The sequence below is a fragment of the Felis catus genome, chromosome X (genome assembly GCF_018350175.1).
Source record: "Felis catus isolate Fca126 chromosome X, F.catus_Fca126_mat1.0, whole genome shotgun sequence".
In the NCBI taxonomy this organism is placed as follows: Eukaryota; Metazoa; Chordata; class Mammalia; order Carnivora; family Felidae; genus Felis; species Felis catus.
The window spans coordinates 8468770-8496314 of NC_058386.1; the positions used below are offsets into that span (position 1 = coordinate 8468770).

At 42.8% G+C, this 27545-nt stretch overlaps 2 protein-coding genes across 3 annotated transcripts in view; both read right to left on the reverse strand.

The window, feature by feature from the left end:
- The window catches only part of ARHGAP6 (Rho GTPase activating protein 6), a 532244-nt gene that overhangs the window by 347210 nt on the left and 157489 nt on the right, over window positions 1–27545 (reverse strand). The window lies entirely within an intron of this gene.
- Window positions 5842–15846, reverse strand: LOC109496431 (peptidyl-prolyl cis-trans isomerase A-like). Its single transcript, XM_045050346.1, has one exon. It carries the CDS (start codon window positions 7709–7711, stop codon window positions 7118–7120), a length of 594 nt encoding a protein of 197 aa, XP_044906281.1. The 5' UTR covers window positions 7712–15846; the 3' UTR covers window positions 5842–7117.

Genomic DNA, 27545 nt, shown 5'->3' on the forward strand with positions numbered 1-27545 from the left:
CAAGTCCCTGTACCCAGTTCTGTGGGTTATTTTAAGTTTGTTGGTGAGACGGAGGGCCTACAGGACAGGAACTGAGATTTCACAGGGCAATACTGCTAGGAAGACCCAGATCAGTCTTTCTTCCACTACGTAATTGTCACATTCCTGTTTATCACACTTAAACAAGAAGTCAAAGCATCACCTGAAAAAAATGTTTTGGGGCCACCTGGGTGGCTCCATCAGTTGGGCGTCCGACTTCAGCTCAGGTCATGATCTCGCGGCTCGTGGGATTGAGCCCCACGTCGGGCGCTGTGCTGCCAGCTCGGAGCCTGGAGCCTGCTTTCAGATTCTGTCTCTCCCTCTTTTTCTGCCCCTCCCCTGCTTGCACTCTCTCTCTCTCTGTCTCAAAAATAAGCATTTAAAAAAATGTTTTTAATACCAAAAAGTAGAAGGCTCTGAAGGTCATGCATTTTCCATTTCATTCTTTTTCGATACCAATATGTCCTGTTCAAGTCATTCATTGTTTAGCATTCTTCTTACGTCTACTACAAATTTCCACCTAAACCACCTATCAGTCAACAAATATCTGTTGAACACTTGCTACAGGCCAGTCACAGTGTCAGATGCAATGACAGTGCTTCTCAAAATTGATCATCCCGAGCAGGGGCCAAATCTCGCCTGCTGCCTGTTTTTGTAATAAAATGTTATTGGAACGCAGCCACGCCCATTCATTTACATACCTTCTAGGGCTGCTCCGGTGACAGGAGGGCATTGGCTGGGCAGTTGCAGCAGAGACTACATGGCCTACAAAGCCCAAAATATTTATGATTTGGCCTCTACAGAAAGTGTTCATCAACCCCTGACTCAAAGTAAAAGACCCAAAACAACATAAATGTCCATCAGTAGGGGACAGGTTAAATAAAATAAGGGACTGCTAGTCTATAATTAATTTCCATATTGTTAGATACTACGAAGCCCTTGAAGAGAAGAAACTTAAAGCCCTTTCATACCCAGAGGTATGAAACTATCGCCATGCTCTGTTAAGTGTAAGCAACTCTGTCTGGATAGCATACTACAGTTTGTATATATCTGGGGGGGGGGGCGGATACAAACTACAGTTTGTATATATTTGGGGGGGGCGGATAGGTGGTGAAAGGGACAGGAAGAGAGAGAGAGAGATGCATGCTTACGGATGCATACGATATCAAGGAAGAATAAAAACATATGCAAGAATTTGGTATCAGTGGTGGACTCTGGGTAAGTAAACGTTGGACTCCAGATCGAGAGGGGAGGCACATCTGTTTTGGACCATCTGAATTTTTTAATTGTGTGCACTTATGATCTGTTTAACATCAATAAGCACACAAAAATGGAATAAGTTTTCTTAAGATTTTATTTTTATGTACTCTCTACACCCAATGTGGGACTCGAACTTACAACCCCGAGATTAAGAGTTGCATGTTCCACCGATTGAGCCAGCCAGGCACCCCTGAAATAGTATTTTTAAAAATTAATACATTAAATAAAATCAAGGCTGGCTATTACCTCCAAGAAAATAAAGTTATGTTTGGCCAACCCAAATTTCCAACCAGCTCTGGACAAAAAATGGGCCAGCCCTTCCAACTTTCCCCACCCCCATCCACTTTTCATTCAAAGAAAGGGCGCTGCGGGAGGCCGTGGCCTCCTTGGCTGTCCCACATGAAAACCGGGGGTACAACATGTGGATGTCCATGCACGTCCAGAGGGCTGACAAGCTCAGGTGAAGGCCGGTGGCAATAGCCACTGGAAGACGGAAGCACTGAAGGGCCAGAGAAGGGATCAGGAGCTCTGAGGGAAGGCCAGGAAGTAAGGAAAACAGGGGTAATGCATCATTACCTCGACTGACCTTCACAACAGCACCCAGAACAAAATGGATAACGGCCACACTGGGGGAATCAGCAAAAAAGTGTGCAGGTCAGCCTTTTTCAGAACATGCCAGAAATTATGTAAAATGAAAACTGTCTTTTAAAACAGTGGAACTACTGTACGACTTTGGGGAACTGCCCACAGATCTCCAAATCTTTGGATTTGAAAACCAGTCTTGCAGCGTGAAACACCAATGGAAATGGCATGATCCTTCATTCATACATTCTTCAAATGCTCGTGCACAATTTTTTTTTTATTTTTCTTAACTTTTTTTTATTATTCATTTTTGAGAGACAGAGAGAGACAGAGCATGTGCAGGGGAGGGACAGAGAGAAAAGGAAACACAGAATCCAAAGCAGGCTCCAGGCTCTGAGATGTCAGCACAGAGCCCGACGTGGGGCTCGAACCCACAAAACCATGAGATCATGACCTGAGCCCAAGTCAGAAGCTTAACCGACTGAGCCACCCAGGCGCCCCGACATGCACAATTTTTTTAAATGTTTATTTATTTTTTGAGAAAGAGAGAGAGAGAGAAAGAGAGAGAGAGATCGCGAGCGGGGAAGGGGCAGAGAGACAGGGATAGAGAGAAGATCCCAAGTATGCTCTGTGCACAGAGCCAGATGTGAGGCTCAAACCCACGAACTGTGAGATCATGACCTGAGCCAAAATCAAGAGTCAGACGCTTAACTGACTGAGCCACTCAGGCACCCCACATGTGCACAAATTTTTAAAGCCTGTTAGCATACAACTGATATATCAAGAAAGCACAAAGCTTAGAGCCAACGATCCCACACAATGGGAATACTATTTGGAATTGATTCTTTTTAAAATGAAAAAAAAAACTTTATCATTACTTGAATGTTAGGAAAATATAAACAGCATGGAAAACTCAACAAAAATAAAGTTTTAAAAGCCATCCAAATTTCCAGATCCAGGGATCATTTTATAAATCATTTGATAATCCACACACACAAAATAATTTCTTTACAGTACTAGGTAAAGATTTCAAAGTAGAGCGGCATGTACTAGCCTAGGTGATTTCGAAGTGAAATCTCTGCCCTTTTGGCATTCCAATACCGACAGCGACCTTCCCTCTGGCCCCCACCTTTGAAATGCAATGTCACTCAAGGTTCTCTGGCTATTTTGAGAATAAGCAAATCTCATTACTCAAGACTTTTGCAAACTCATGCCACCCAGAAAAAAGTTAATGCCTTTATGTTAATTTGATTCACTTTCTATTTTTGGAACTTTATTACTTTGAACACATGCCAGTTGTCATTTTTCTAATTTAATTGCCTAATTGTGAAATCTCAAGGCCATGTGTATTTGGACTAATTTCTGCTTTAGGGAGAAAACCCACCACAAATAAGTTATTTAAAAAAAAAACACAATGACCCTTGAGCACCTGGAATACATGGATCCTTAAGACCACATATTAATACCATTTTTAAAAGGCACTGAGCTGAAAATAAAGAAAATACTTTTTATTAGAAAACTCATAAGAACACAAAAGACATTAAATGAATATATTATTTGAAATAAGTGTTTTCAAGATGTTAAAATTCCTTGAATGATTTAATTACTGACTGTAATTAAGTGATGAAGAGTTGAAATACCCACTTATGAAAAAAAAAATCAGGAGGTATCACAATTCCAGACTTCGGGTCACATTACAAAGCTGTAGTCATCAAAACAGTATGGTAGTGGCACAAAAAAAGACACATAGATCAATAGACCAGAATAAAAAACCCCAAAATGAACCCACAACTATATGGTCAATTAACCTTCAACAAAGCAGGAAAGAATATCCACTGAGAAAAAGAGAGTCTCTTCAACAAATGGCGTTGGGAAAACTGGTCAGCTACATGCAAAAGAAAGAAACTGGACCACTTCCTTACATCATACACAAAAACAAACTCAAAATGGATTAAGGACCTAAATGTGAGACCTGAAACCTTAAAAATCCCAGAAGAGAGCAAGGCAGTAATTTCTCTGACATCAGCCACAGGAACATTTTTCTAGATAAGTCCCCTGAGGCAAGAGAAAAAAAGCAAAAATAAACTAATGGACTACAGCAAAATAAAAAGCTTCTGCACAGTGAAAGAAACACCCAACAAAACTAAAAGGCAACTTACAGGATGTGAGAAGATATTTGCAAATGACATACCGAATAAAGGGTTAGTGTCCAAAAGATATAAAGAACGTAGACAACCCAACACCCCCAAAATCAAATAATCCAATAAAAAATGGGCAGAAGACACCAACAGACATTTTTCCAAAGAAGACATCCCGATGGCCAACAGACACACGAAAAGAACATCATCAGGGAGATGCAAATTAAAACCATAATGAGATATCACCTCACACCTGTCAGAATGGCTACACCAAAAACACAAGAAAAAAATAAGTGTTGCCAAGGATGTGGAGAGAGGGGAACCGGTTCCTCTTGCACTGTCGGTGGGAATGAATGCAAACTGGCGCAGCCACTATGGAAAACAGTATCAAAGTTCCTCACAAAGTTAAAAACAGAACTGCCCTACACTCCAGTAATCGCACTAACAGGTATTTGCCCAGAAAGTATGAAAACGCCAATTCAAAAAGATATATGCACCCCTATGTTTATAGCAGCATTATGTACAATGGCCAAATCATGGAAGCAGCTCAAGTGTCCATCGATAAAGAAATGGCTAAAGAAGACGCGGTATGTACAAATATATATGCATATATATTTGATGGAATACTAGTCAGTCATTTAAAAAGAATGAAATCTTGCCATTTGCAATGACACGGATGGATAGAACTAGAGAGTATTATGCTAAGCGAAATAAGTCAGTCAAAGACATACCGTATGATTACGCTCATATGTGGAATTTAGCAAACAACACAAATGAGCAAAGGAAAGAGAGAGAGAGGGAAACCAAGAAACAGACTCTTGATGATAGAGAATAAACCAATGGTTACCAGAGGGGAGGTGGGTGGGGGGATGGGGGAAATATGTGGTGGAGATTAAGGAGTGCACTTTTATGAAACCCCACAAGATGTATGTAATCAGAAGCACATTAATCAAGAGTAAGCATTTCTCTCTTCCAGGCAAGCACACACATATAAGTACGTATCCACTGGTTAATCAGAAAAATACTCCAATGAGCCAGAACATTAATGCGTTTATACAAAGACTGGAAATATACTTTGCATATCTTCATCATTTGTAAGAATCAGGAACTTGATCACAGCTACCAGTTCCTCATTTCATATCACAATTTAAGTCTAGAAGGAACTGGCATAATTTCACATTCATGTTTATGCATTAAATCAAGGTGAAGTGAAGTTCTGGAACAAATTCCAGTATTCTTGGATTCTCCTAGAACTGAAACATTATACCCTTCGATAAGTTATTGTTGATTCGCTTAGAATGATTTCCTGCAGGCCTTATTTTCCAGAACATGTCTCTTAGCATTCTTAGTCTTGATGTCTCATCTTTATATCTGTCTAGGGGTCTAACATATCATACGTGAAAGGTCACAGAGAGTCAGATGCAGCCCCAAAACTACTCTGTTGTAAAACATCTTGCTGACATGTTACCATTGTCAACAGAAAAATCACATGAAGAGCCTTTACTTCATGAAAACAAAATGAGAGACAGCAAGAAGAAACAATAAGCCAGTGCTCAGTGCAAGTAAAGGACAATTCAATATAGAGCAAGAAAAGAGTACAGCTTCCAGTTAATTAACTATCTACTTTGGAAAATGATCTTAAAATTTAATATTTTCATTATTAAGTTCTTATGCCCTTCCGTTTGCTTGCTAATCATTATCAAAGAAACAAAGTTTTTTTTTTTAACGTTTATTTATTTTTTGAGACAGAGAGAGATAGAGCATGAACAGGGGAGGGGCAGAGAGAGAGGGAGACACAGAATCTGAAACAGGCTCCAGGCTCTGAGCTGTCAGCACAGAGCCCGACGCGGGGCTCGAACTCACGGACCGTGAGACCATGACCTGGGCCGAAGTCGACGCATAACCGACCAAGCCACCCAGGAACCCCAACAAAGTTTTAATAGTAGATATATCTCTACTTTCCAACCAGAATTTTTTTAATCTTTAGAATAATATCGATTAGAATTCCAACACAAATTTCTCAGAAGAAATAAATTAGAACTATCAGTTATTGAAGTCTTAAAAAAATTGAAGTTAATATTTCAGTTAGATTAATTCAAGAGTCCCTAGGTGCTTAGGTAGAACACCTTTCATTTGGCTTATCCAAAAGAACAACTGGCTTTACTGAGTTCTGGTTTTATGAAATGTTCTTGAGGGAAAAAAAAAATACATCACGGCTTCATATTTACTATTAATTAATCTACTAAACAGAGTAAAATTTCCTTCCCAATACCTAATCATGAATATACAAAGACTATTTCACTTTGCGATGAAAAGAAACCTGATTATTAGCTTTCTATGAGGAGTAAATCAGACTTCATGACTCTAAGAAGCAGTAACATTTTTAAACAGCATTAGGTCAATTTCATGGTTGCTTCAGCCTTTTAGTCTTGTACCCAGGCCAAAAGCACAGCTTCTGGAAGCAAATGTTGTGAATCAGATGACAAGTATAATATGCCACTAAAAGCAACAGCCACAGTGGTGTTAGCACTCAGCCAAGTGCCATGCCCTGGACGACTATGTGATGGAGCAGGTATTCAGGGATGACCCACTGGCCAGTCCCCACTGCCTCCTGGGGACTTTTTCCAAGACTCATCTCTGGAGGAGCAGACTTAGCCCAAAACGTATCCAAGACTGTGACCTTGGCATACAGGAGTAGAACAGACACTGAGTCAGCTGACTAAAGTGTGGTACATATTTTACCAGGAAATAAGGAAATCTCAGGGTACAACTATACTGCGCAGAGTAAGGGTGTGGGTACAGAGAGTTGCCCAATTTTCCTGGTAGTTCTGCTTGGACTAGTTAGTAAGCCTCCAACTCTTGTATCAAATCACTTGATACAAATGATTCACATCCACTATTAGAACCATTACAGAATCTTTGGTTGGTGTTATTGTTGCTGTTTAGTTTTTCTTTCATTATCATAAACATAACTCCACAATCCAGCTAGACTTGGAGGGGAGTGTTAGGAAAATATGGAACCCACAGAACTGCAGCGAGAGCACAGAGATTATAGGATATTTCCAGCAGATGGGGGTGAAGGGGTGCCTTCATGAGCTACACAAGCAATGGTCTGGTAGTTAAGATAAAACACAAGTCAAGTGGTGGTCAGCAATAGTGGTCTTCCTATTGGCCTTGGCATTCCTGGAGCCAAAGCCCTCCATGGCTTCTGCAATATTCCTTCCCTCTTTCACCTTGCCAGAGGCCACATGCTTGCCATCCAACCACTCAGTCTTGGCAGTGGGGATGAAAACCTGGGAAGCATTTGTGTTGGGTCCAGCGTGTGCCATGGACAAGATGCCAGGACCCGTGTGCTTCAGGATGAAATTCTCATCGTCAGATTTCTCCCCGTAGATGGACTGGCCACCAGTGCCATTATGGCATGTGCAGGCACAGTCCTGGCACAGAAATTCCCAAATGATCCTGCGAAAGCAGGAACCTTTATCACCAAATCCTTTCTCCCCAGTGCTCCGAGCACGAAAGTTTTCTGCTGTCTTTGGAACTTTGTCTGCAACCGGCTCAAAGGAGACATGGCCCAAGGGCTTGCCATGCACGGTGACGTTGAAGAACACGGTGGGGTCGACGGTGGCTGGACAGCACCAGAGCTTCCGGGGCAGTGGCATCTGCAAGGCCACCGTTACAGAGCTCCAGGTAAGAAATGTTTTTCTTAGCATCTTTGACTTTGGAGGAGTAACACTGTCCTCTTTAAGTGTCCTACTTAAAGGCTCAATACTCAGCTTCAGAAAATTTCTAGAGACAGGATATAGCCTGTACTATCAGTAAGCTACTCAGCACTATGTTCTTTCTTTTACGCTGTTCCCAGTATCACTGAGGCTAGAAGTGTGTGAGCTACCTTCTCCAGGCTTTGTGCCATCGCGGTTCAGAGTGAGGCCACACAAACAGGACACACTCACGGGGCAGGAGAGAAGCCAATGCCCAGCGTGGTGGTGGCAGGCAGGTGTGTGGGCTCTGGCAGATGAGCGACGGGAGGTGCCGCCAGGTGCTTCTGGCCACGGCAGGTAGCTGAGATCACCGGTGGTTCTTTCTTTATGTTACTATCCGCCCCATTTCGATAAAGGTGGCTGCCGGCCTCTCCAGTTCCTTAGTAAGCCTCCAACTCTTGTATCAAATCACTTTCTTCTCGAAATAGCTAAAGGTTTTCTGTTTTCCAAATAAATCCTGGTTAGTGCAGAATGCCTTAGTCATGACTCAGGTTCATTGTTGGTAGAAGGACCCAGAGGAGGTAATCGGGTTGGGTTCCCATAGGAGCAACCCGGGTACCGACACTGGGCAACAGGCAAAGGCTCAAGAAATCAGACTGAGCTCAGTCTCAGGGACGGCAACTGTCAGTGGGGACTCTGACGCCGGGCTGGGTACCAGAGGTAAGATTCCAGTCCTTGGCAGGAACAGAACCAATTTGCTTCGGACCTCGCCTCAAAATCCAACGTCGACATTTGAAACAGTTGTGTACTTCCTCTTCTTGCCAGGCACAACCTTAGCACAAGCAAGATAAAGACTTGCACCAGATTGTGTGAACCGACACAGGGGTGCCATGCTCTCCTAGCTGCTGCCGCAGGAAAGATGGACCAGAGCTTTCATGGTGCCGAGAGGTCGCTGGAGACTGACGGCAATAGTGAAGATTTCCTGGAAGGTCAGAAAAGCACCTGGGGACATGCTGCTATAGTCTCTGACTCACTCGTGTTCATTTTCTCCGCGTGCTAGCTGCTGCTGAGGGCTGTGTCCTCTCCTCCCCATGTTTCCCCACATCCTACAGCTCTACACCCCTTGGAGAGCATGTGGTCCTTCTTTGCGGTCTTTGAAGAAGCACTGATCACATTGCTGAAAGTTTTACGTTAATTCGTGACTAGTTAAAAGTGCTAAACAGAAACTCACTTAAACTTTCTGGAACTTGGCTTTCTCTTTCATTAAAGCGTGATGCTAATCCTATCATCCCAGATTTGGGTGAGGATTAAGTGAAACATTCTATGTTATAAGGGCTTTAGAATGTAAAGTATTACCAGGAAAATTCACTGTAATCACATCTGTATAAAAATGTCTACCAAATACTTCCATGAGCCTTCTGCAAAGCCACGCACTAAACAAAGGAAGTAAAGGCCCTCAGAGCAGAAAAGGATTGCAAAGCATAACAAAAGCCAGAATTAAAAACAAAACAAGACTGTTTTGTTTCTTTAAAAATAATATCACCAGCCAAAACTGTTTGACTTTCAAAGTCACAGCTTAGAGCATGCTCAAACAATTTCTAAAATGTGGAAACATTTGTGGAACTTGTGGGAAAACACAATTTCCAAGAGCTTTACTCAGAACAAACCCACGAGAAATAACAATGTCCACATCGGCGCAGACACACAGCAGCGCGCACCCATCCCCAGCGTGGCCTGGCCCACCCAGGATGTAGGCCTTAGAGCACTTGGTGACAACACTGATCAATGGCGTTTCATGGACAAATCTTAGAGAACTGGCTCAAGGTTTCTCCAGACATCCCGAATTGCAATGTTTGGAACACGGAGTCTCAGCTCGCGTTCCCCTACGAGTGGACCCTGAGACAAGGATGTGAATGTATACGGTTTATTTGGGAGGGGAGTCAGCGAAGGGGCAGACATCGGTAGAGGTGCGTTATCAAACAAGTCACTTCTGTGGCCACTGGGGCCCGATCCCATCAGAAGAGTGCTGGGAGACAGTGTGGACCACGCCTCACATTTGCCCCAGCTCTCCGGTGCCTCCCCATCCAACACTTGCCCAGGGCTCCTTTCATAGGCGTTAACTCCCTAGCACTGCCCCTCATCAGAAGGAAAACCAAAAAGAGCCCTCAGGAGCAGGGCTTCAGGTATTCCTGCTGAAGGCTCTCCGGGTGTGGAGCAAATGCCGAGGGAAAACAAAGAATGACCCGGCCCCAAATGTCCGAGGGTCACGGTGGAGAAACCGTGACTTAGACGATGAGAATCCTAAAAGGCTAACACGGAAAGCAAAAGACGCGCATCACCTTGTAAAGGACGTCGCAGGGGGCTGGGTTAAATGCAGGGGGGGAGGTAGCAGAGCCAGAAGGCTTTCACAAGGTTTTGTTCACTAGAAATTTCTCTCCTCTCCCTACGTTTGAATAATACATAGAACTGATGTAAGGTGATTAAATCCAAACCTCGGACTGCAGCTGCAACCGCAACACTACCATAGCATGGAACGTTTCCACTGCTGATTTCTAGAGGCTGCGGTGGGCGGAGGAGTGTCTACACCACGGTGGCCTCTCCCACCCACACTCCCCCATCCTAACGGAGGTCTGGGCAGCCCCACATTTTCTTCAGCGTATGCTGCTTAGAACCAGTCCCGGGGGTTCCTCCTACCACCTCTGTCCTTCATAATTCTTCGCTCAAATCTCTGCTTAAACCATCCAGGGGTCTCCAGCTTCCTCCCACAGAGGACTCAACAGGCACTTCCGTTGGTCGCCACCAAGCCTTCATTCCATGACATTTCGTTTTCTCACACTGAAAAAGTTGGCTTCACAGCAGCCTAGGAATGTGGTGCAAATGCAGAAAGAGAAAAGATCTGAATAAAATGCAGGGCAAAAATACTAAAAATAAATTTCTTGTTTACAGCAAGCTCGAGTCTGGAGTAAAAGTAAAATGAAACATATGTTAGAGACCTTCCAATAATGGGTCTTGGATCAAGAGGGAAAAGGAGGAGGACACGTTGAGGGGAGGGCCCTGAAAGTGACACAAGGGCTCGTGAATTATGACATGAAACTTATATCCATTTAAGTGACCAGCAGAATCGGAACCAAGCAGACAAACGCTCAGTTACATGAGTGGCACAGAAAAAATCCTCCCCTTTTATTCCTGAGTCTCCAAGAGATGGAAAAACCAGCAAGTCTTAGACTTATTAATCCACAGCTGAGGTTCTCAGAAGCAAAGTCAAGTCAGCAATGAGATCGGGGGCATAATAGTTTTTCCTCCCGTTTGACAAATGCACGTGATTTGTCTTACATGTTATCATACGGGATATAAATACTTGATACACTTAATATGCACTTGTTGTCTGGGCTGATGGCCGGCGAGGACCACAACACGATGATGAGGATAATGCTGGCGGAGGTGATGGTTAACAACTGAGTGCTTACTGTGTGCCAGGAATTATGAAAAACATTTATAAGTGTCACTGCTTCAGTCTCTCATGATGCAACTGTAAGATACTATTATTATCCCACTATACAGTGCTGAAACTGAGGCTTGGCATTTCAGAATGAATAAACGGTGGCTCTTAGAATTTATCCAGATCTGTCTGGGTAGCCCACAAGCATACCATCTCTCCGGTGGTGGCATTTGGAAAAGAGTATTACTTTGATGCACAATTTAAAAAATGTTAAATCTATAACTTTTAATGTAGGAATTATTTAAATTCTATGTCTCTAGGTTAGGAATTGGGGCTGGATATTCTCTTCAGGTATTGCCCACCACTCCTTTCTGCAAGAAGGGCAACCTGATAGACAGAAAAGGGACTAATGCTGGGTATATTTGGTTTCCAAAGCTTGCTTTCCAACTCTCTAGCTGTGCCAATTGAGTCACGTTAGTTACTGGGGCAGGCAGAATTCTAAACATGGCCCCCACAAGATTCCCATCCTCTGGTTAATCAAACACTAATCGAGGTACTGTTACAAAGGGATTTTGTAGATGTAATTAAAGTCCCAAGTCACCTAACCTTAGGATATGGAGATTATCCGGCTGTGCCCTTTAAAAGGCAGAAGTCTGGGTGAAATATGTGATAGGAATTAAAGAGTACACGTCTCAGAATGAGCACTGAGTAATGAATAGAATTGGTGAACCATGATATTGTATACCTGAAACTAATGTAACACTGCATGTTACCTATACTGGAATTAAAATTAAAGAAAAAAAAACTTTTAAAAAGGCGGAAGTCAGAGAGATTGCAACCATGAGAAGGATTTGACACAGCATTTGTGGCTTTAAAGATGGAGGGACCATGAGCCAAGGAAGGCTGGTGACCTCTCCAAGCTGAGAAAGAGGCCAAGCCTACAGCCAGCAAGGCAGCAGAGACCTCAGTCCTACAGCCACAAAGAACTGAGTTCTGCCAACAACCTGAACGAGCTCACAGTTGATTCTCCCCCAAGAGCCTCTAGTACAGAACACAGTCACTAAGTTTGTAGTAATTTGCCACAAAAGTAATAGAAAAGTAGCATAGTTACGCTCTCCAAGTTGGTTTTCTCAATAATCAAATAGAGGTAATCATGCATACCTTGCAGCATTACCAGGAGGATTAAAATGAGAATGTACTTAGAGCGTACCTGACATAGATAGAGTAGGCAACAAGTGTCACCAGTGACTCTGGAAGTCAAGGCTGAGAGGCAACTGCACCTTATCGCTAATAAAGACAAGATGTAAACTTAGCATAAAATCACAAACTAAATATACATGGAATCAAACTGTGATCAAGCAGAAATCGAATCAAAATGAACACGCACTCTACAAAGCTGGTAGAGGAAGCCACTAACTTATGAAATAAGTTCCAAGAGCCTATTTTTAGGCCAGTAGTTTGGAACTGGGTAGGCATTCCCCCATAAGAGCAATGTTAAGACCTGGTGATGACGGCTCAAGTCATTAACTTATTAGGTGCCTAACCGTATTCAGGAGAACCCAGTCATAACATGTAACAAGCTTGCTTTCCGGGGGAAAAAAATCCTTTTCGTTTATAGCACAATTTTGCTCTAAAAGGAACTTACGTCTATTTTGCATTTTTAACCCACTTAGCAACATTTTGAGAGAAGCACAGCGAGGAAGAAATGGCAAGCTGACGACAAAGGATTTATGCTAAGCCAGGAGTCCACATTCCCCTTGCAGCTAGGACGGGGCCATATGATGGAGTCCTGGTCAACAGAATGCAAGCAGGAGTGATGCGTGTCCCCTGCAGGTCAGGCTCGTGGGACGTGCCACATTCTCACCCCACTCCACGGAGCACACGGATTGGACCTGGAGGAGCCACGAGACGGGAGAAGCCTGGGTCCTTGAATGCCCACACGGAAGTGTGCCCTTCAAACCCCTGATGTCATTCCAATGCTACCAAAAAAAAAAAAAAATTAAGTTCTAATGTGTTAAGCCACGGAAACATGCAGACTGTTCCAGCAATTAGCTTTGTGTTGCAGCCAGACACTTGCTGAAGTTTTCACCTGGGACGACCCGGAAGGCAGACCCCACACCTTTAGGATTAAACTGTTAGCACATGTTGGGTACTCCTGACTGAAATTAGAGCGAGGGACTGCAGAAAAAAGGGGGAAGCCTGGGAGGGGATTTCAGTCCTGCCAGCAGAAATGAATGGAAGAGGGACTCCAGAATTGGAGCCCAGAAGGTTGGAGAGGTTTACTCTTCTAGATGCCCAACTCCGTAAAATAGCGAAAGGCTTGGAACACGAGCGCGTGCTGGCCTCCATTGGCCAAACGACCTTAGAGGCTGACATCACCGTGGTTGGTTAACAGATGCAGTTCAGAGCGGTTACATTTTTGCCTGAGGTCACATGACTGTATGAAGTAATGGATCCAGAATTCGAACTCATATCTTGTGAATCTGACTTCAACCTTCTTTCAGTATGTTTCGCAGCCAAATGCGGCAGTAAATTATAATTTTTAAAAATGTGTTGATGGTTCAGGAGCTAAACAACAGTGAATTTCCTTGGGAACAAAATAAACTTTCCGTGCTTTTTATGGGAACCAGGGGGTGAAAGCAGTGCTTCGATTTCCCTAAAATGGGATCCCTGCATTGTTTTCACTTAGAACTCCTTGTTCTCCTTTTATTTTAGAGACAAAATGAGTTTGGCCTCTTTTAGGCCATTACTGCCATTTTATTAAAAAATTAGATTTGAGAATTTCCTTTTTTGTTGGCAGAGACTATAGCATATATTTATACACCCTATTGATCTGATCAATGTTCACAGTGAAAGATTAATAAATACTTACAGTTACGTGACTCAGTGATAAAAAGCACTGAATAGCACAAGGCGCATGCTAGAATTATCTGTGGCTTATTTCCATGGTTCGATGGTAAACTCTACACAGGGAAGAAGTGAGTTTATTCCCTCTTTCTGACTAGCTTTAGAGCAACATCAAGCATATCGAAGTACACAATAACCAACTGCTACGGACAATTAAAAAGCATTGATATCTTAAGCGACATAGAAATAAACACACAATGTCAGACTGGGAAGTGTCTTAATTTGGGTCCCCCCAGAAGCAGATGCTGAAGCAAAGATTCGCAAATAGTTGATTTAGGAGGGGTATTAGTTTCATGCTGCTGCCGTGATCAATTACCACAAATTTAGGGGCTCAAAACAAAAAACTTGATTATCTTTGAGTTCTGGAGGTCAGAAGTGCAAAATGGGACACACTGGGCTAGAACCGACGTGTTGGCGGGGGCTGGGTTCCTCTTAGGGACTCTAAGGGAACCCATTTCCTTGCCTTTCTAGCTTCGAGAAGCCACCTGCATTTCCTTGTTTGTGGCCTCTTCCTCCATCTTCAAAGGCAGCACTGGAGCATTTTCCAATCTCTCCCTTCTGTCATCATACCTCCTTCGCTGAATCTGGCTGCCTCCCTTTTTCACCTCTGAGTGACGACACTGGGCCCACCTGGATAATCCAGGCTCATCTCTCCAGCTAGGGATTCTTCATTGAACCCACATGTGTAAAGTCCCTTCCTCCACGTAAGGTGCTGGGATCGGGACACAGACATCTCTTGGACATCTCTTAGGAGCCAATATTCTGCCTACCACAGGAGGTGACCCCAGAAAACGCTGGCAGGGGAGTGGCGAAGTGGGACAGAGAAGGGAAAGAAGTCAATGAATGTGAGTTAACAAGGCAGCCATCGCCCAGGGCAACTGCCCATCCATCGCCATTTGAGGGCTGCTCTCGCGGTCACTAACTCCGACACACTGGCTTTCCCGGTGACGCCAGTGGGCACCCATGACCAGAAAGAGAGTGCCGGGGAGACCGCTTCAGGGGTTCTGCTCAAGCACTTGCCACCAGGGAGAAGTGGCTTCCGGAATCATCTTAACTGACCATATTCCCTTTTCTTTGCAGAAGAGCAGAAGCCCAGAATGTCGAAGGGATTGCCCAAGATCATGTGACCAAAGAAACCCACCGAGGGCCGCTTCCATTCAGTTGGTATCTCAGGCTATTATGTGTCGGGCACTGTACCAAGGGTGTGACATGTGCTTCCACATTTAATCTTCATGGTCACCCTTATGATGTGAGTATAAATGTGGTCCTAACAAACTTAGCCAAAATTACACACCTAGGAGTCGTGTTAGATGTAATAAGTGGCTGTCTGGCACAACAGAAGTCTATGGAGCATGGGTAGGCCAAATCCAGCCTGCCTCCCCCCCATTTTTGTACAGCTCATGAGCTAAGACCCAAATGCATTATTCTAATTGTAGTCTTGACCCACCTATAACACAACAGGACTATCACCTCCCTAATTCTAGACGCTATACTTCTATTGACGCAATCCAAGAAAACGTTTATTTTTTGGAAATTGCCCCAATAAGTTAGCGTACACTGACAACTGATTCTTAGTTAAAACACATACACCTAATTTTAAGTTGTGTCCCCTCTATCCAGGATTCATACAGGTGGTTTTTCTGCATTTACCTTTATGAATTTTTATTTATCCTTGTTACAATCCATTTTGTTAGATTCAATTCATTTTGTTATTTCTTCTTTTTTTTTTTTTTTTAGTCTTTCCATGCCTTTCTGGGTCTTTATTTTTTTTTCCAATATGTGAAATTTATTGTCAAATTGGTTTCCATACAACACCCAGGGCTCATCCCAAAAGGTGCCCTCCTCAATACCCATCACCCACCTTCCCCTCCCTCCCCCCCCATCAACCCTCAGTCATTTTGTCAACCCCTCTTCTCAGCTCTACAGCTACCTATGAGGCACCTCGATTTGAATGGCCCCCCGGTTCTGAAAATCACACAGCCAAAAGGGAACTCATCCTCCTTCCGCCCAAGCCTGTACTCCCCCCCTTTACGGTCCCCAGCCTACAACTGTGCAAAGGCTGCCCTTACCATGGGCATCGTCTCAAAGGGACACTATGTTCTAATGTCTGGCACCTTCTCTAGCATGCAAGAGTGAGCTCACTAAATTTCAAAGGATAAAAAGGAAAGAAGGGAAGGAGAGGAGGGATGGGGAGGAAGGGACGGAGAATGGGGCATTTCTGCACTTTTTAAAGAACAGTAAAGGGATAGAGGCTCAGCATGAAAAAGATGTAAAGGCAGCATTGCTGTGCTCGGGACAGAGTGGATCCCAGGGTCCCCGGTGGCCAGGCACGGGCACCCCGACTGCCATCTCCTAAGGCCAGCCAGCGAGCAGCAAGGTGGAAACTCCACCATCTCAGGAACGGGATATTGTTTCTCCGGGTAATCGCCCAAGTCGGTGCACGTGGAGGGTCTTTTTGGCTTTCGTGATCGAAGATGCTGCTTTCACTCAAGGGGACTTTCCTCAGAGAAACACTTGGAGAAGCACACGCCCACTTGGAAAAAGTAAACAACTTCGAGGACAGATTATGAAGCACCTCCACTTGCCTTCTGAACTAAGAAATAAAGATTACAAATCCTTAGCCTCACGGCGTGATCTGTATGGCGATGCTACAGCATTGCTGTATTATGACTTTATAAATTAATTTTGTTATTTCAGCAAAATTTAAAAGTTACAGTCATATTACTTTAGGGTGAATATTTTCCAATTTCATCAATATGTGTGCAAAACTTAATTATTCCAAGTCCCAGAAATAAGACCTTGATGAAATAACTTGACAAGTGAACCCATCTCCCACAGTCCCCCTCACCTTCGGCTACGGCAAATTCCCTAAGGGTCACCTATCCGGGGGCAGAGATCTCCAGCCTGCCTAACTTCCCCAAAGCTAAGATCCAGAAAATTCCCAGTGCTTCCAGCTGCCCAAAAGGTATCTCTAAATGAATTATTATAATTCCTCACAGCTTGTGGGTTTAGCTGTATTTTCAGAGAGAAATCTCTGAAAGGAGATGACTTCATCTGGGCAAATATTTTACTGTAAAAGGTACGAGACTCGGGACTTATGAAAGTCTCATTCAAAACTGCGTCAGGAGACAAAATCTCCCCCAAGGAGGGGCAGAGGAGAAGATGTTGACAGGTCCACTATGAGCTCTAACCATGTATGTGCATCCCGAGAGAAATCATTTCTGGCCTCATATTTTCCATTTTAATGTCTCAACAGCAGAACATAAAGCACCTCCAAATTATATCAGCAGCCACTGCGACGAGGCTCAACTATGGCCAGGAGTCATTAAAGGCCAGAAAGATCCCTCCAGAAGTGAAATAATATATCCTGGAGGGCAGGTGAGGAAACTATGAGTGATGGCCACCAAAAAAAGCAACTCGTTTGAACAAACCCCTGGTGTTCACAATTAACCTCGTTAAATTGCATTTTTCATTTCCAGCCTCTTTTCTGAACTTGTGTTTCCTGCGGATCCTTCACACTGTGGGGGAAATTAAGCCCCTGCAAATAATATAATTTTGTTTTATACTTTAGTAGGGTCCCTGAACAGCAGCACTATTGGGAAATGCAGAATCTCAGGCCCCACCCTGAACCTGGTGAAGCGGAATCTGCATTTTAACCAGGGCCCCAGGGGACCTATGTGCACAGACACGTGAGCAGCACTGGCCCGCCAGAGAGTAGCTCAATGATAATGACCGGTGTTGCAGCTCAATACTTAAAAAGACAGCCCAATTTAAAAATTGGACCTAAATAGACATTTTCCCAAAGAAGACCTACAAATGGCCAATAAACACATGAAAAGATGCATGGAATCATTACTCATTAGGGAAATTAAAGTCAGAACCACAATGAGACACCACTCCATACCTATTAGGATGGCTATAATTAAAAAGATAGACAATAACAAGTGATGGCGAGGAGGTAGAGAAACTGGAACCTTCACACACTTCTGGTGGGAATGTTAAAACGGTGCGGCCACTTTGGAAAATGGTCTGACAATTCCTCATACGGGATATGAACCAATAACTCGGTTCCTAGGTACATACTCAAGAGAATTGAACACATATGCCCATGCAAAAACGTGTACGTGAATTGAACACATATGCCCATGCAAAAACGTGTACATGAATTGAACACATATGCCCATGCAAAAACTTGTACATGAATGGTCACTGCAGCATTACTCCTATTGGTCAAAAGGTAAAAAGACCAAATTGTCCATGAGTGGATCAGGGATAAACAAAATGTGTTCTATGAATCCAGTGGAATATCATTCAGCCATAAAAAAGGATCATACACTGATACCTGCTACAACACAAATGAAGCGTGGAAACATTAAACTACATGAAAGAAGCCAGTCACAAAGGACTAAATAGTGTAGAATTCCATTTATATGAAAGGTCCAGAATAGGCAAAACCATGGAGACAGAAAGGAAATTAATGGTTGCTTAGGGCTAGCAAGGAGGGTGGGGTGTGTGTGGAGGGAGGTGAGAGCTAAAAGGTGTGAGGTTTCTTTTTGAAGGGACCTGAATGTTCTCAAATTGACTAGGGTGATGGTTGCACACAGTTGTGAATACTGTGAATATACTAAAAACCCACTGAGTTGTTTCAAAAATGAAAGGCAGTGAATTCCTCTGCCATCGAATTTTCACGTAGAACACGCTGCCCAGCTAGAGATATGACCTGCAGGCTAGAATAAAGATCACAGACAATAAATGCTTTGTGCTAAATGATACACCACTGATGGACCACTTCCTGTGTGCCGGGTCCTATGTTGACCCCGAACAGGGATTTTCTCTTAAAAATTCTCCCCAAAGTTCTAGGAGTTAATTAGTATCATTGCCATTTTACAGATGAGAAAACTGAAGCATTGGAAACCTATCGAAGGTCAACTGGCTGGTGAGCAGTGGTGAAGCTCAGCTCTGAACCCACGGAGTCTGGGAGCAGAGCCCACACACAATCTCCCTCTCCATCTTGAGTCCCCCTATAAGCGACTTCAGCTAACTGCTAACTCTCCTAGTCAACACGCAGGTAGCAGAAGAGCCCCACGGGGCGCAGTGAGAGGTGGGGGTCACCGCTTGCCACTCAACTCATATTCTCCAAGTCCCACTGCTTGTTGACTACAGGCAACCAACGTTAAATGATTTTTCTCTTCGTATGAGGAGACAGATTGGCCTATTCCGATAATCAGCTTCAATCTCATCCTTCTGAGTTTTCCCAAACGTAAAATATTTTGGAAAAAATCAGCCAGCCCCCCTCCTTTTTTTTTAAACTGGAAAAACACTTAGTCAAACAAAACTGCCTATTTTCAGAAATGCCCTGAATGAGTAAAGGACTAGTCAAATTCCACATGGGATGTGTTTCCATGAGTCATATATAAGAAAAAATATTTCATGTGTGATCACAAGACAATGGTGTCTATAACAAAACTCCTGCCAAATCAACAACTCCAATTTGATTATTTAAAATCACAGCTAACACATATATAATACTTACTATGCCCTGGGTACTATTCTAAGTGCTTTCTATTTACTCATTTAATATCTACGGTAGCTCACAAGGTATTTTAATAGTCCCATTCTAAAAATGATGAAACTGAGAATTAAGGTTTTGGCAGCCAGAGCTGGAGTGTGAAACCGGACAATTTATACTCTGAACTGCAGTCTACTAACTGCTCTTGACAACTGATGGAAGAAAAAGCTGTAGCCTCTGCAACCACTGAAATCAACAAAATTTCATGGTTGTAGTAACTTCCACAAGCTCCAAAAAGAGTTTTGTCAGCATGTGATGGTTGTGGCAGCTTAGGTGCATTTGACCAGGTTGTTTAAACATACAAACTAAGCCAGAAGGCTACTCAATGTTAGAGACCAGATGAATTACCAGAAAAAAAATAGGGTCTATCCAGCCAAGAAGGCATTTCTCTTGAAGATGAAACCCCATTGCTCATGTCTGCATGGAATGGAATTACTCGAAAGAAAGAAAGAAAGAAAGAAAGAAAGAAAGAAAGAAAGAAAGAAAGAAAAGAAAGAAAAGAAAAGAAAAAAAAGCAAACAGTATAGCCAACTAGTCTATTTGTATTCCCTACCATAATTTCAAACAACTTCATGGTTCATTAGGTATTTTGGCATACTCGGTAAGTATTTTTTAATGGAGAATGATCACAAAGCTTTAAAGTAAATTACAAGCTCCATAATAATCAATCATTATCAAGTAGGCTTTATCCCAGGGATTCAAGGAGGTTCAACATCAGGACAGCTATTGATGGAATTCTCTACGTGTTTACATTAAAGGAGGAGGAAAATAACATTGTCATCTCAACAGATGCTAAAATATATTTTACAAAATTTCAAAGGCTTGCACATTAAAGAAAAGCATAACTATTAATAAATCAAGATAGAAAGAACTGCTTCATCTTAGTCACGGGGTATCTACCAGAAAGTGATAGAAAGCTTCCTTGTTTAACAGTAGAAACTGAGAAGTGGCCCCATTATAGTCAGTAGCAAGACAAACATGCCCACATACAACATCATACCCGAAGATCTCATCAATACATATGACGAGAAGATGAAAAGAAACCTTAAATAAAAAAGTCTATCGCCCCCACCCCCTAAAAAAAGATTATACCAAACTATCATTATTGGGAGATAAATGATTTCCTAGCTACAACTCCAACCGTGTTAATTTAAAATTTATTAGAACTAATACAAAAGCAGTAAGGTCAACATACAAGTTAAGAGATTTCCTACATGCCAACAATAACCATGTTGAAGACATAATGGAAAACTAGATTTCATCTAGGAAAGCAAAACAGCCATGAAAGAAACAAAAATAAATCTGTAAAGTGCTAAGGAATAAAATTAACAAGAAATGTGCTCATTGCAGGCATCACTTTGATGAATAATTATCATCAAATGGGAGCATGTCAGCTCCTAAAACCTCACGAGAGGGAGATGCTGAATTATTCACGTTGGCTGCCCAGGTCCAGTTTGCCAAGTAACGGATGCTTTGCCAGCGTGGCCAGCTTCAGAGCCAGAAGCATAGCCCAGCCCTTGGGTATTTATCTTCCCCTTCTTGAATGTTTATAAGCCCCCTCAAGAGTACAGGGCCCCACTGATGCCTTCCTGGCCAGCCTTCTGTCATACCCTGCACAGTGCCCTGAAGGGGAGGGTCTGCACACAGGCGTTGTGTGTTGGTGTATTGTGAATTGCCTTACCATTTCAAGGAATAGCAATAGCTTCATTTATGGAATGAGCCCACCCAGGTAGCTTATGTATTCAGGCCATTTTGCCACCAAAACTGCTTTGTGGTGCTGGTCCTTTGTGTGCATAGCTCCAGAATGTCGTGATCGTAATAACTGTAGAGCTACAGGAGGCAATAAGGCTACTGAGATTGGCATAGAAGGATGGGACATATGAACACAGTCACAAGCAAAAGTAATCGCATGGTCCTGGGGCATCAGTTCCCAGTAATTTAAAACAGGAAACAAAGCTGGGATGTTTGCTGTCTTCAAGAGAAGACTGTGCTGCGACTATCCCATGGGGTCAGTCCTGGGAAGAGATCTGCTAGGAATAACTGCGGCACGGCACGCATGCTGCTGAGGGGTTAGAGGAGTGAGTCTTTCAGCAGAAATGGGTTTCCTGAAAACGCTAACTCCTGAACACGCTGCAAGATGGAGAACACTATAAAAATCTACGGGCCGCAGGATTCTTGAGCCCCACCACAAAAGCAAATGGGAAAGAGTAAAATTTATTTAATAGGATAAATCCTTATAGTACCATGATTTGCAGTGGCTTGATGTTTTCTGTTTATTTAAACCTTCTCCCCGATTTCCAACGTGATACATATTCATTGAAGGAATAATTAATAGTTTTCATGGTGAAAAACAGAAGTGTGACTTTTACAGATGTATTTTGCCATTTTAGGGAATGACCTTTGAGGTGTTCAGAGTCTGAGGCAGACATGCCCATTACCCAGGTGCCAAGCCCCTGCCTTCCATCTCGGTTACCGGACATTCTTAAAGGAATCTGAAAAGGCCTCACTTCTGTGATGATCCAACATTTTGACAATTGCAGGCATGGTTTATTAGTTTAGGTAGATTTTTAGAGCTCTCTGGGCCACCATTTCCTGATCTACAAATATAATCATCACTTCCCATGATTACTGTGAGTTTAAGAGAGTGTAGCCATTTTGTAACATAGAGCTACCATATGACCCAGCAATTCTACTCCTAGGAATACACCCAACAGAGGTGAAAACTTACTGTCCATACAAGAACTTGTACATGGAATCCTCATAGCAGCACTGGCCAAAAAAGTGAAACAACCCAACTGTCTGCCAAATGATGAACGGATAGACAAAATGCGGTCTCTCCATGCAATGGAAGACTGTTCAGCGACAAAAGGGAGTGAAGTACGGACACATGCCACAGCATGGATGAATCTTGGAAACGTCATGCTAAGTGAAAGAAGTCAGTCACAAAAAGATGATACATTGTATGATTCCACTGATACGAAATGTCCAGAATAAGCAGATCCAGAGAGACATAAAGTAGATTAGTGGTTTCCCAAGGCTGGGGGGAAGGGAGGAACGAGTGACTGCTGAACGACACTGGATGTCTTTTGGGGGTGATGAAAATGTCCCAGAATTAGACAGTGATGATAGTTACAAATAAGGAAGTTAGTAAATAAGTACAAAACCCTTATTCATACACCTGAAAAGGGTGAATTTTGAGTATATCGATTATATCTCAATAAAGCTATTATTAAAAAATGATCGTGGGGGTGCCTGGGAGGCTCAGTCGGTTAAGCAACCGATGTCTACTCAGGTCATGATCTCACAGTTTGTGAGTTCGAGCCCCGCATCGGGCTCTGTGCTGACAGCTCAGAGCCTGGAGCCTGCTTCGGGTTCTGTGTCTCCCTCTCTCTGTCTGTCCCTCCCCCACTCACGCTCTGGTTCTGTCTCTCAAAAACAAATAAACGTTAAAACAAATCCCATATTCTGTTGTTTGTTCTATAATCCTATTGTCTATATCTGTACATAGGAAAATGAGATACAGTCACTTGCTGCACTGGAATTTATATTGGTTTGTTCTCCTACACTTTTAAATAATGAGGAATTTTATAACCATTCTTAAAGCTCCTTATGCATGAATATCAGGCAGAAGATTGCAGAGAAGGAGACACACTATGTTTCTAGGAGTTTGTGAGATTATACAGAACCTGGGAAAATATACCCATTTATAAAGCCTGCCTTTGAGAAGTATTTCAGCAAGCTCTTCTTGTTTTCTATAAAAACAGGGAGCTTCTCTGAGCAAAGGGAAGGAGGTGTTTGGCTACTGCCTGCTGAAATGCTGAGTCCTAACAAAATTATCTCATGAGGAACCTGATAAGCTCGTTTGGAGGGGAAAGGTTGATACATGAGAGTGACAAAATCCAGACCAGCCTACTCATGTGGTGCTGTCTCATTAAGCGACTTGCAGAAGAAAATTTACCTGACTGCAAGCACTTTTGCCCTCACGTCCCAAGTCCCCCTTCATCTGTGTAACCTGGTAACTTCTCACTAGCTTATGAGAAGCCAGTACATCAGCCTGCAGCTCAGCGATGAGACACATTCAATATGCTCCAATTAAGAAACGGGAACCCTCTTGCGCTGTTGGTGGGAATGCAAACTGGTGCAGCTGCTCTGGAAAACTGTGGATGTTCCTCAAAAAATTAAAGATAGAACTACACTACAACCCAGCAATATCACTGCTAGGAATTTACCCCAGGGATACAGGAGTGCTGATGCATAGGGGCACTTGTACCCCAATGTTTACAGCAGCACCTTCAACAATAGCCAAACTATGGAAAGAGCCTAAATGTCCATCAACTGATGAATGGATAAAGAAGATGTGGTTTATATATACAATGGAATACTACTTGGCAATGAGAAAGAATGAAATCCTGCCATTTGCAGCAACGCGGATGGAACTGGAGGGTATTATGCTGAGTGACATAATAAGTCAGTCAGAGAAGGACAGATATCATATGTTTTCACTCATATGTGGATCCTGAGAAACTTAACAGAAGACCATGGGGGAGAGGAAGGAAAAAAATAGTTACAAACACAGAGGGAGGGAGGCAAGCCATAAAAGACTCTTAAATACAGAGAACAAACTGAGGGTTGATGGAGGGGGGGAGAGGGGAAAATGGGTGATGGGCATGGAGGAGGGCACTTGTTGGGATGAGCACTGGGTGCTGTATGTGAGCGATGAACCACGAGAATCTATCCCAAAAACCAAAAGCACACTTTACACAATGTATGTTAGCCAATTCGACAATACGTTATATTTTTTTAAAATGCTCCCTGGGGCTCCTGGGTGGCTCAGTCTGTTGAGCGTCCAACTTCGGCTCAGGTCATGATCTCACGGTTTGTGAGTTCAAGCCCCGCGTCGGGCTCTGTGCTAACAGCTCAGAGCCTGGAGCCTGGAGCCTGGAGCCTGCTTCCAATTCTGTCTCCTTCTCACTCTGCCCCTCCCCACTTGTGCTCTGTCTCTCTGTCTCTCAAAAATAAATAAATGTCAAAAAAAATTTTTTAATAAAAATAAAAAAATTCTCCCATTAAAATCGAAAAAGTACTTGGTCAGCTGCTGTTAAGAAGGTAAAAGAAAGACAAGACTGATTAGGCATGCTTAATCGAATATACAGAGGGGTTGAGAGAGAAGACGGAGTGACAGGGCAGAGTGAAGACAGATACAATAAACAAAGATGCAAATTATACAGGCTTTCTGAGTTCTGAGGTTTCTGTGGACCTGAATGGGGATCAGATATTTTTAAGATGTATTGCCAAGACTACAGCGTATGTTAACTAACTTGAATTTAAATAAAAATAATAAAATAAAATAAAAAATAAAATGTACTGCAATTGTAACAAAGAAGTTTAAAAAATCCATTCAGATTTGAGAAAAACTTAGATCACAACTCTACAAATATGGTCTCCCAGACACCAATTACTATATTACAATTCTTTGCAAGGATATAGAGAAACTAGAACCCTCATCTATCGATGGACTGTAAAAGGGTCCAGTCACTTTGCAAAACATTCGGGCGATTCCTCAAAAACTTAAACATAGAGTTACAATATGACCCAGAATCACACTCTTAGGTAATATATCTAAGAGAACTGGCCAAGCAAAGACTTATACATGAATGTTCATAACAGCCTTATTCATCATAAGTCCAAAAGGTGAAAACAAGCCAAACGTCCACCAAGTGAATAAACAAAAGGTAGTGTGTCCATACAATGGAATAGTATTGGGCAGTGAAAAAGAATAAAGAACTGATACATAATGCAACATGGCTGAACCTCAAAAACATTATATGAAACTAAGGAAGACACAAGAGACCGCATATTTCATGATACCATTTATATAAAATGCCAGAATGGGTAAATCTATAGAGACAGAAAGTAGATTAGTGGTTGCCAGGGGCTGGGGTGAAGGAAAATGAGGATGAATGCCATTTAAATGGGTATTATGGGTCTGCTTGGGGTAACAAAACAGTTCTAAGATTTGCGGTCCCGGATGGACAACTTTGCAAAATTTACTAAAAACTAATCAGAATATATACTTGAAAGGGTGAATTATATGATATGCAAAATATGCCTCAATAAATTGTTTATTAATTCATAGAAAAAGACAGATGGTGGGTCCCTTGGGGGTGGAGAATGGTGTGTGATCTCTTTCTTGTTCTTTTTTTTTTTTTACACTTTATAATGATTTGCAAATTTTCTACATGAGCGGATTCTTATACTAGGTTCCCCAGAAGTAGACCTGAGGTGAGGAATTGTATGAAAGTGATTCATAGGAAGAATTCCCCGGATGAACCTGAAGCAAAGTAGGAAAGTGAGACTGGGAAAGTAAGGATGCCAAGAAAAGATGTAGCATCAGGTAAAGATCCTAGGAAGGTTAACTATGGCTCAATCCATACAGGTGGAGGGTGCTGGGGAGATGGTGCAGGATCCACATCGGTGATCTGATAAGGAAGCTGGGATATTTATAACCACACACACACACACACACACACACACACACACACACGGCACCACAACATCAGCCATTTCCACTGGAGTGTTTGTGTGTCCTCTAGCCCTCTGAAGCTGCTGCCTCCTGCAAAACCTCATGCTCCCATGATTATTCCAGCATGAGTAGAAATGTGATCCTTGGCTCTTATAGAATGGCCTGTAGAATTATCCGAAGCTGGACAGCGGGAAAAAAAAAATCAGCGAGAAGAAGCTAACTGAAAAGGCTACATACTATATGATTCCAACGGTACGACGTTATGGAAAAGGCAAAACTGTGGAGACGGTAAAAAGATCAGTGATTGTCAGGGGTTAAAGGCAGTGAAACTACTGTGTGTGACCTGCAACGGTGGATGCGCGTCGTTACACATGTGTCCGAGCCCACAGACCGTACAACGATGGGCTTTGAGTGATGATAATGTGTCAGCGTAGGTTTGTCACTTTTAACAAATGTACCACTTTGGTGGGGGATGTTGATAGAGGAGGAAGCCGTACACCCATGTAGAGGTATGGGAAATCTCCACATCTTCCCCTCAATTGTGTTGTAAACCTAAACTGCTCTGAAAAATAAAGTCTCTTAAAAAAAAAAAAAAGCAGGGGCACCTGGGTGGCTCAGTCGGTTAAGCATCCAACTCTTGATTTCGGCTCAGGTCATGATCTCACGGTTCGTGAGTTCGAGCCCCACGTCAGGCTCTGCGCTGACAGTGCAGAGCCTGCTTGGAATTTTCTCTCTCCTTCTCTCTCTCTGCCCCTCCCCCACTTGAACTCACTCTCTCTCTCTCTCAAAATAAATAAACATTAAAAAAAGCAAAGCCTGCAATGATGCTGTCTTCTGGATGAACACAATTTCCTGCCAATTTCTCCATTCTCTTAAAAATGAAGGATCAAGACAAGGCTTAGACTACTCCTTCAAAAACATTACTTTTATTATATCATAATGTCGGTCACAGATGGCCAAAATTTTCCAAATTATCCAAAATTAGCACCCTAGCACTCAGCAGATAAGGTCTACCCCTCCTCCCACCCCCACTCCGGGCTTGGAATTTGGAAGATGTTTGAATTTGGCCTCTTAATTTTCTGATCTCCTGACCTACACTTGTCTTCAAGCCTTGTAAACTAGTTCTTGAGGTAGTTTTTATGGTTTCACACCATGTTGTCTTTGATCATGCTATGTTCTTGGATTGTGAGTGCCTTCATATCTCTTCTCTGCCCACCTGATCCAAACATTTAATATGGGGCGCCTGGGCAGCTGAGCCAGTTAAGTATCCCACTCTTGATTTCGATTCAGGTCAGGCCGCCATCTCACCGTTTGGGAGATCAAACCTCTGCACTGTCAGTGCAGAGCCTGCTTGGGATTCTCTCTCTCTCTCTCTCTCTCTCTCTCTCTCTCTCTCTCTCTCTCTCTG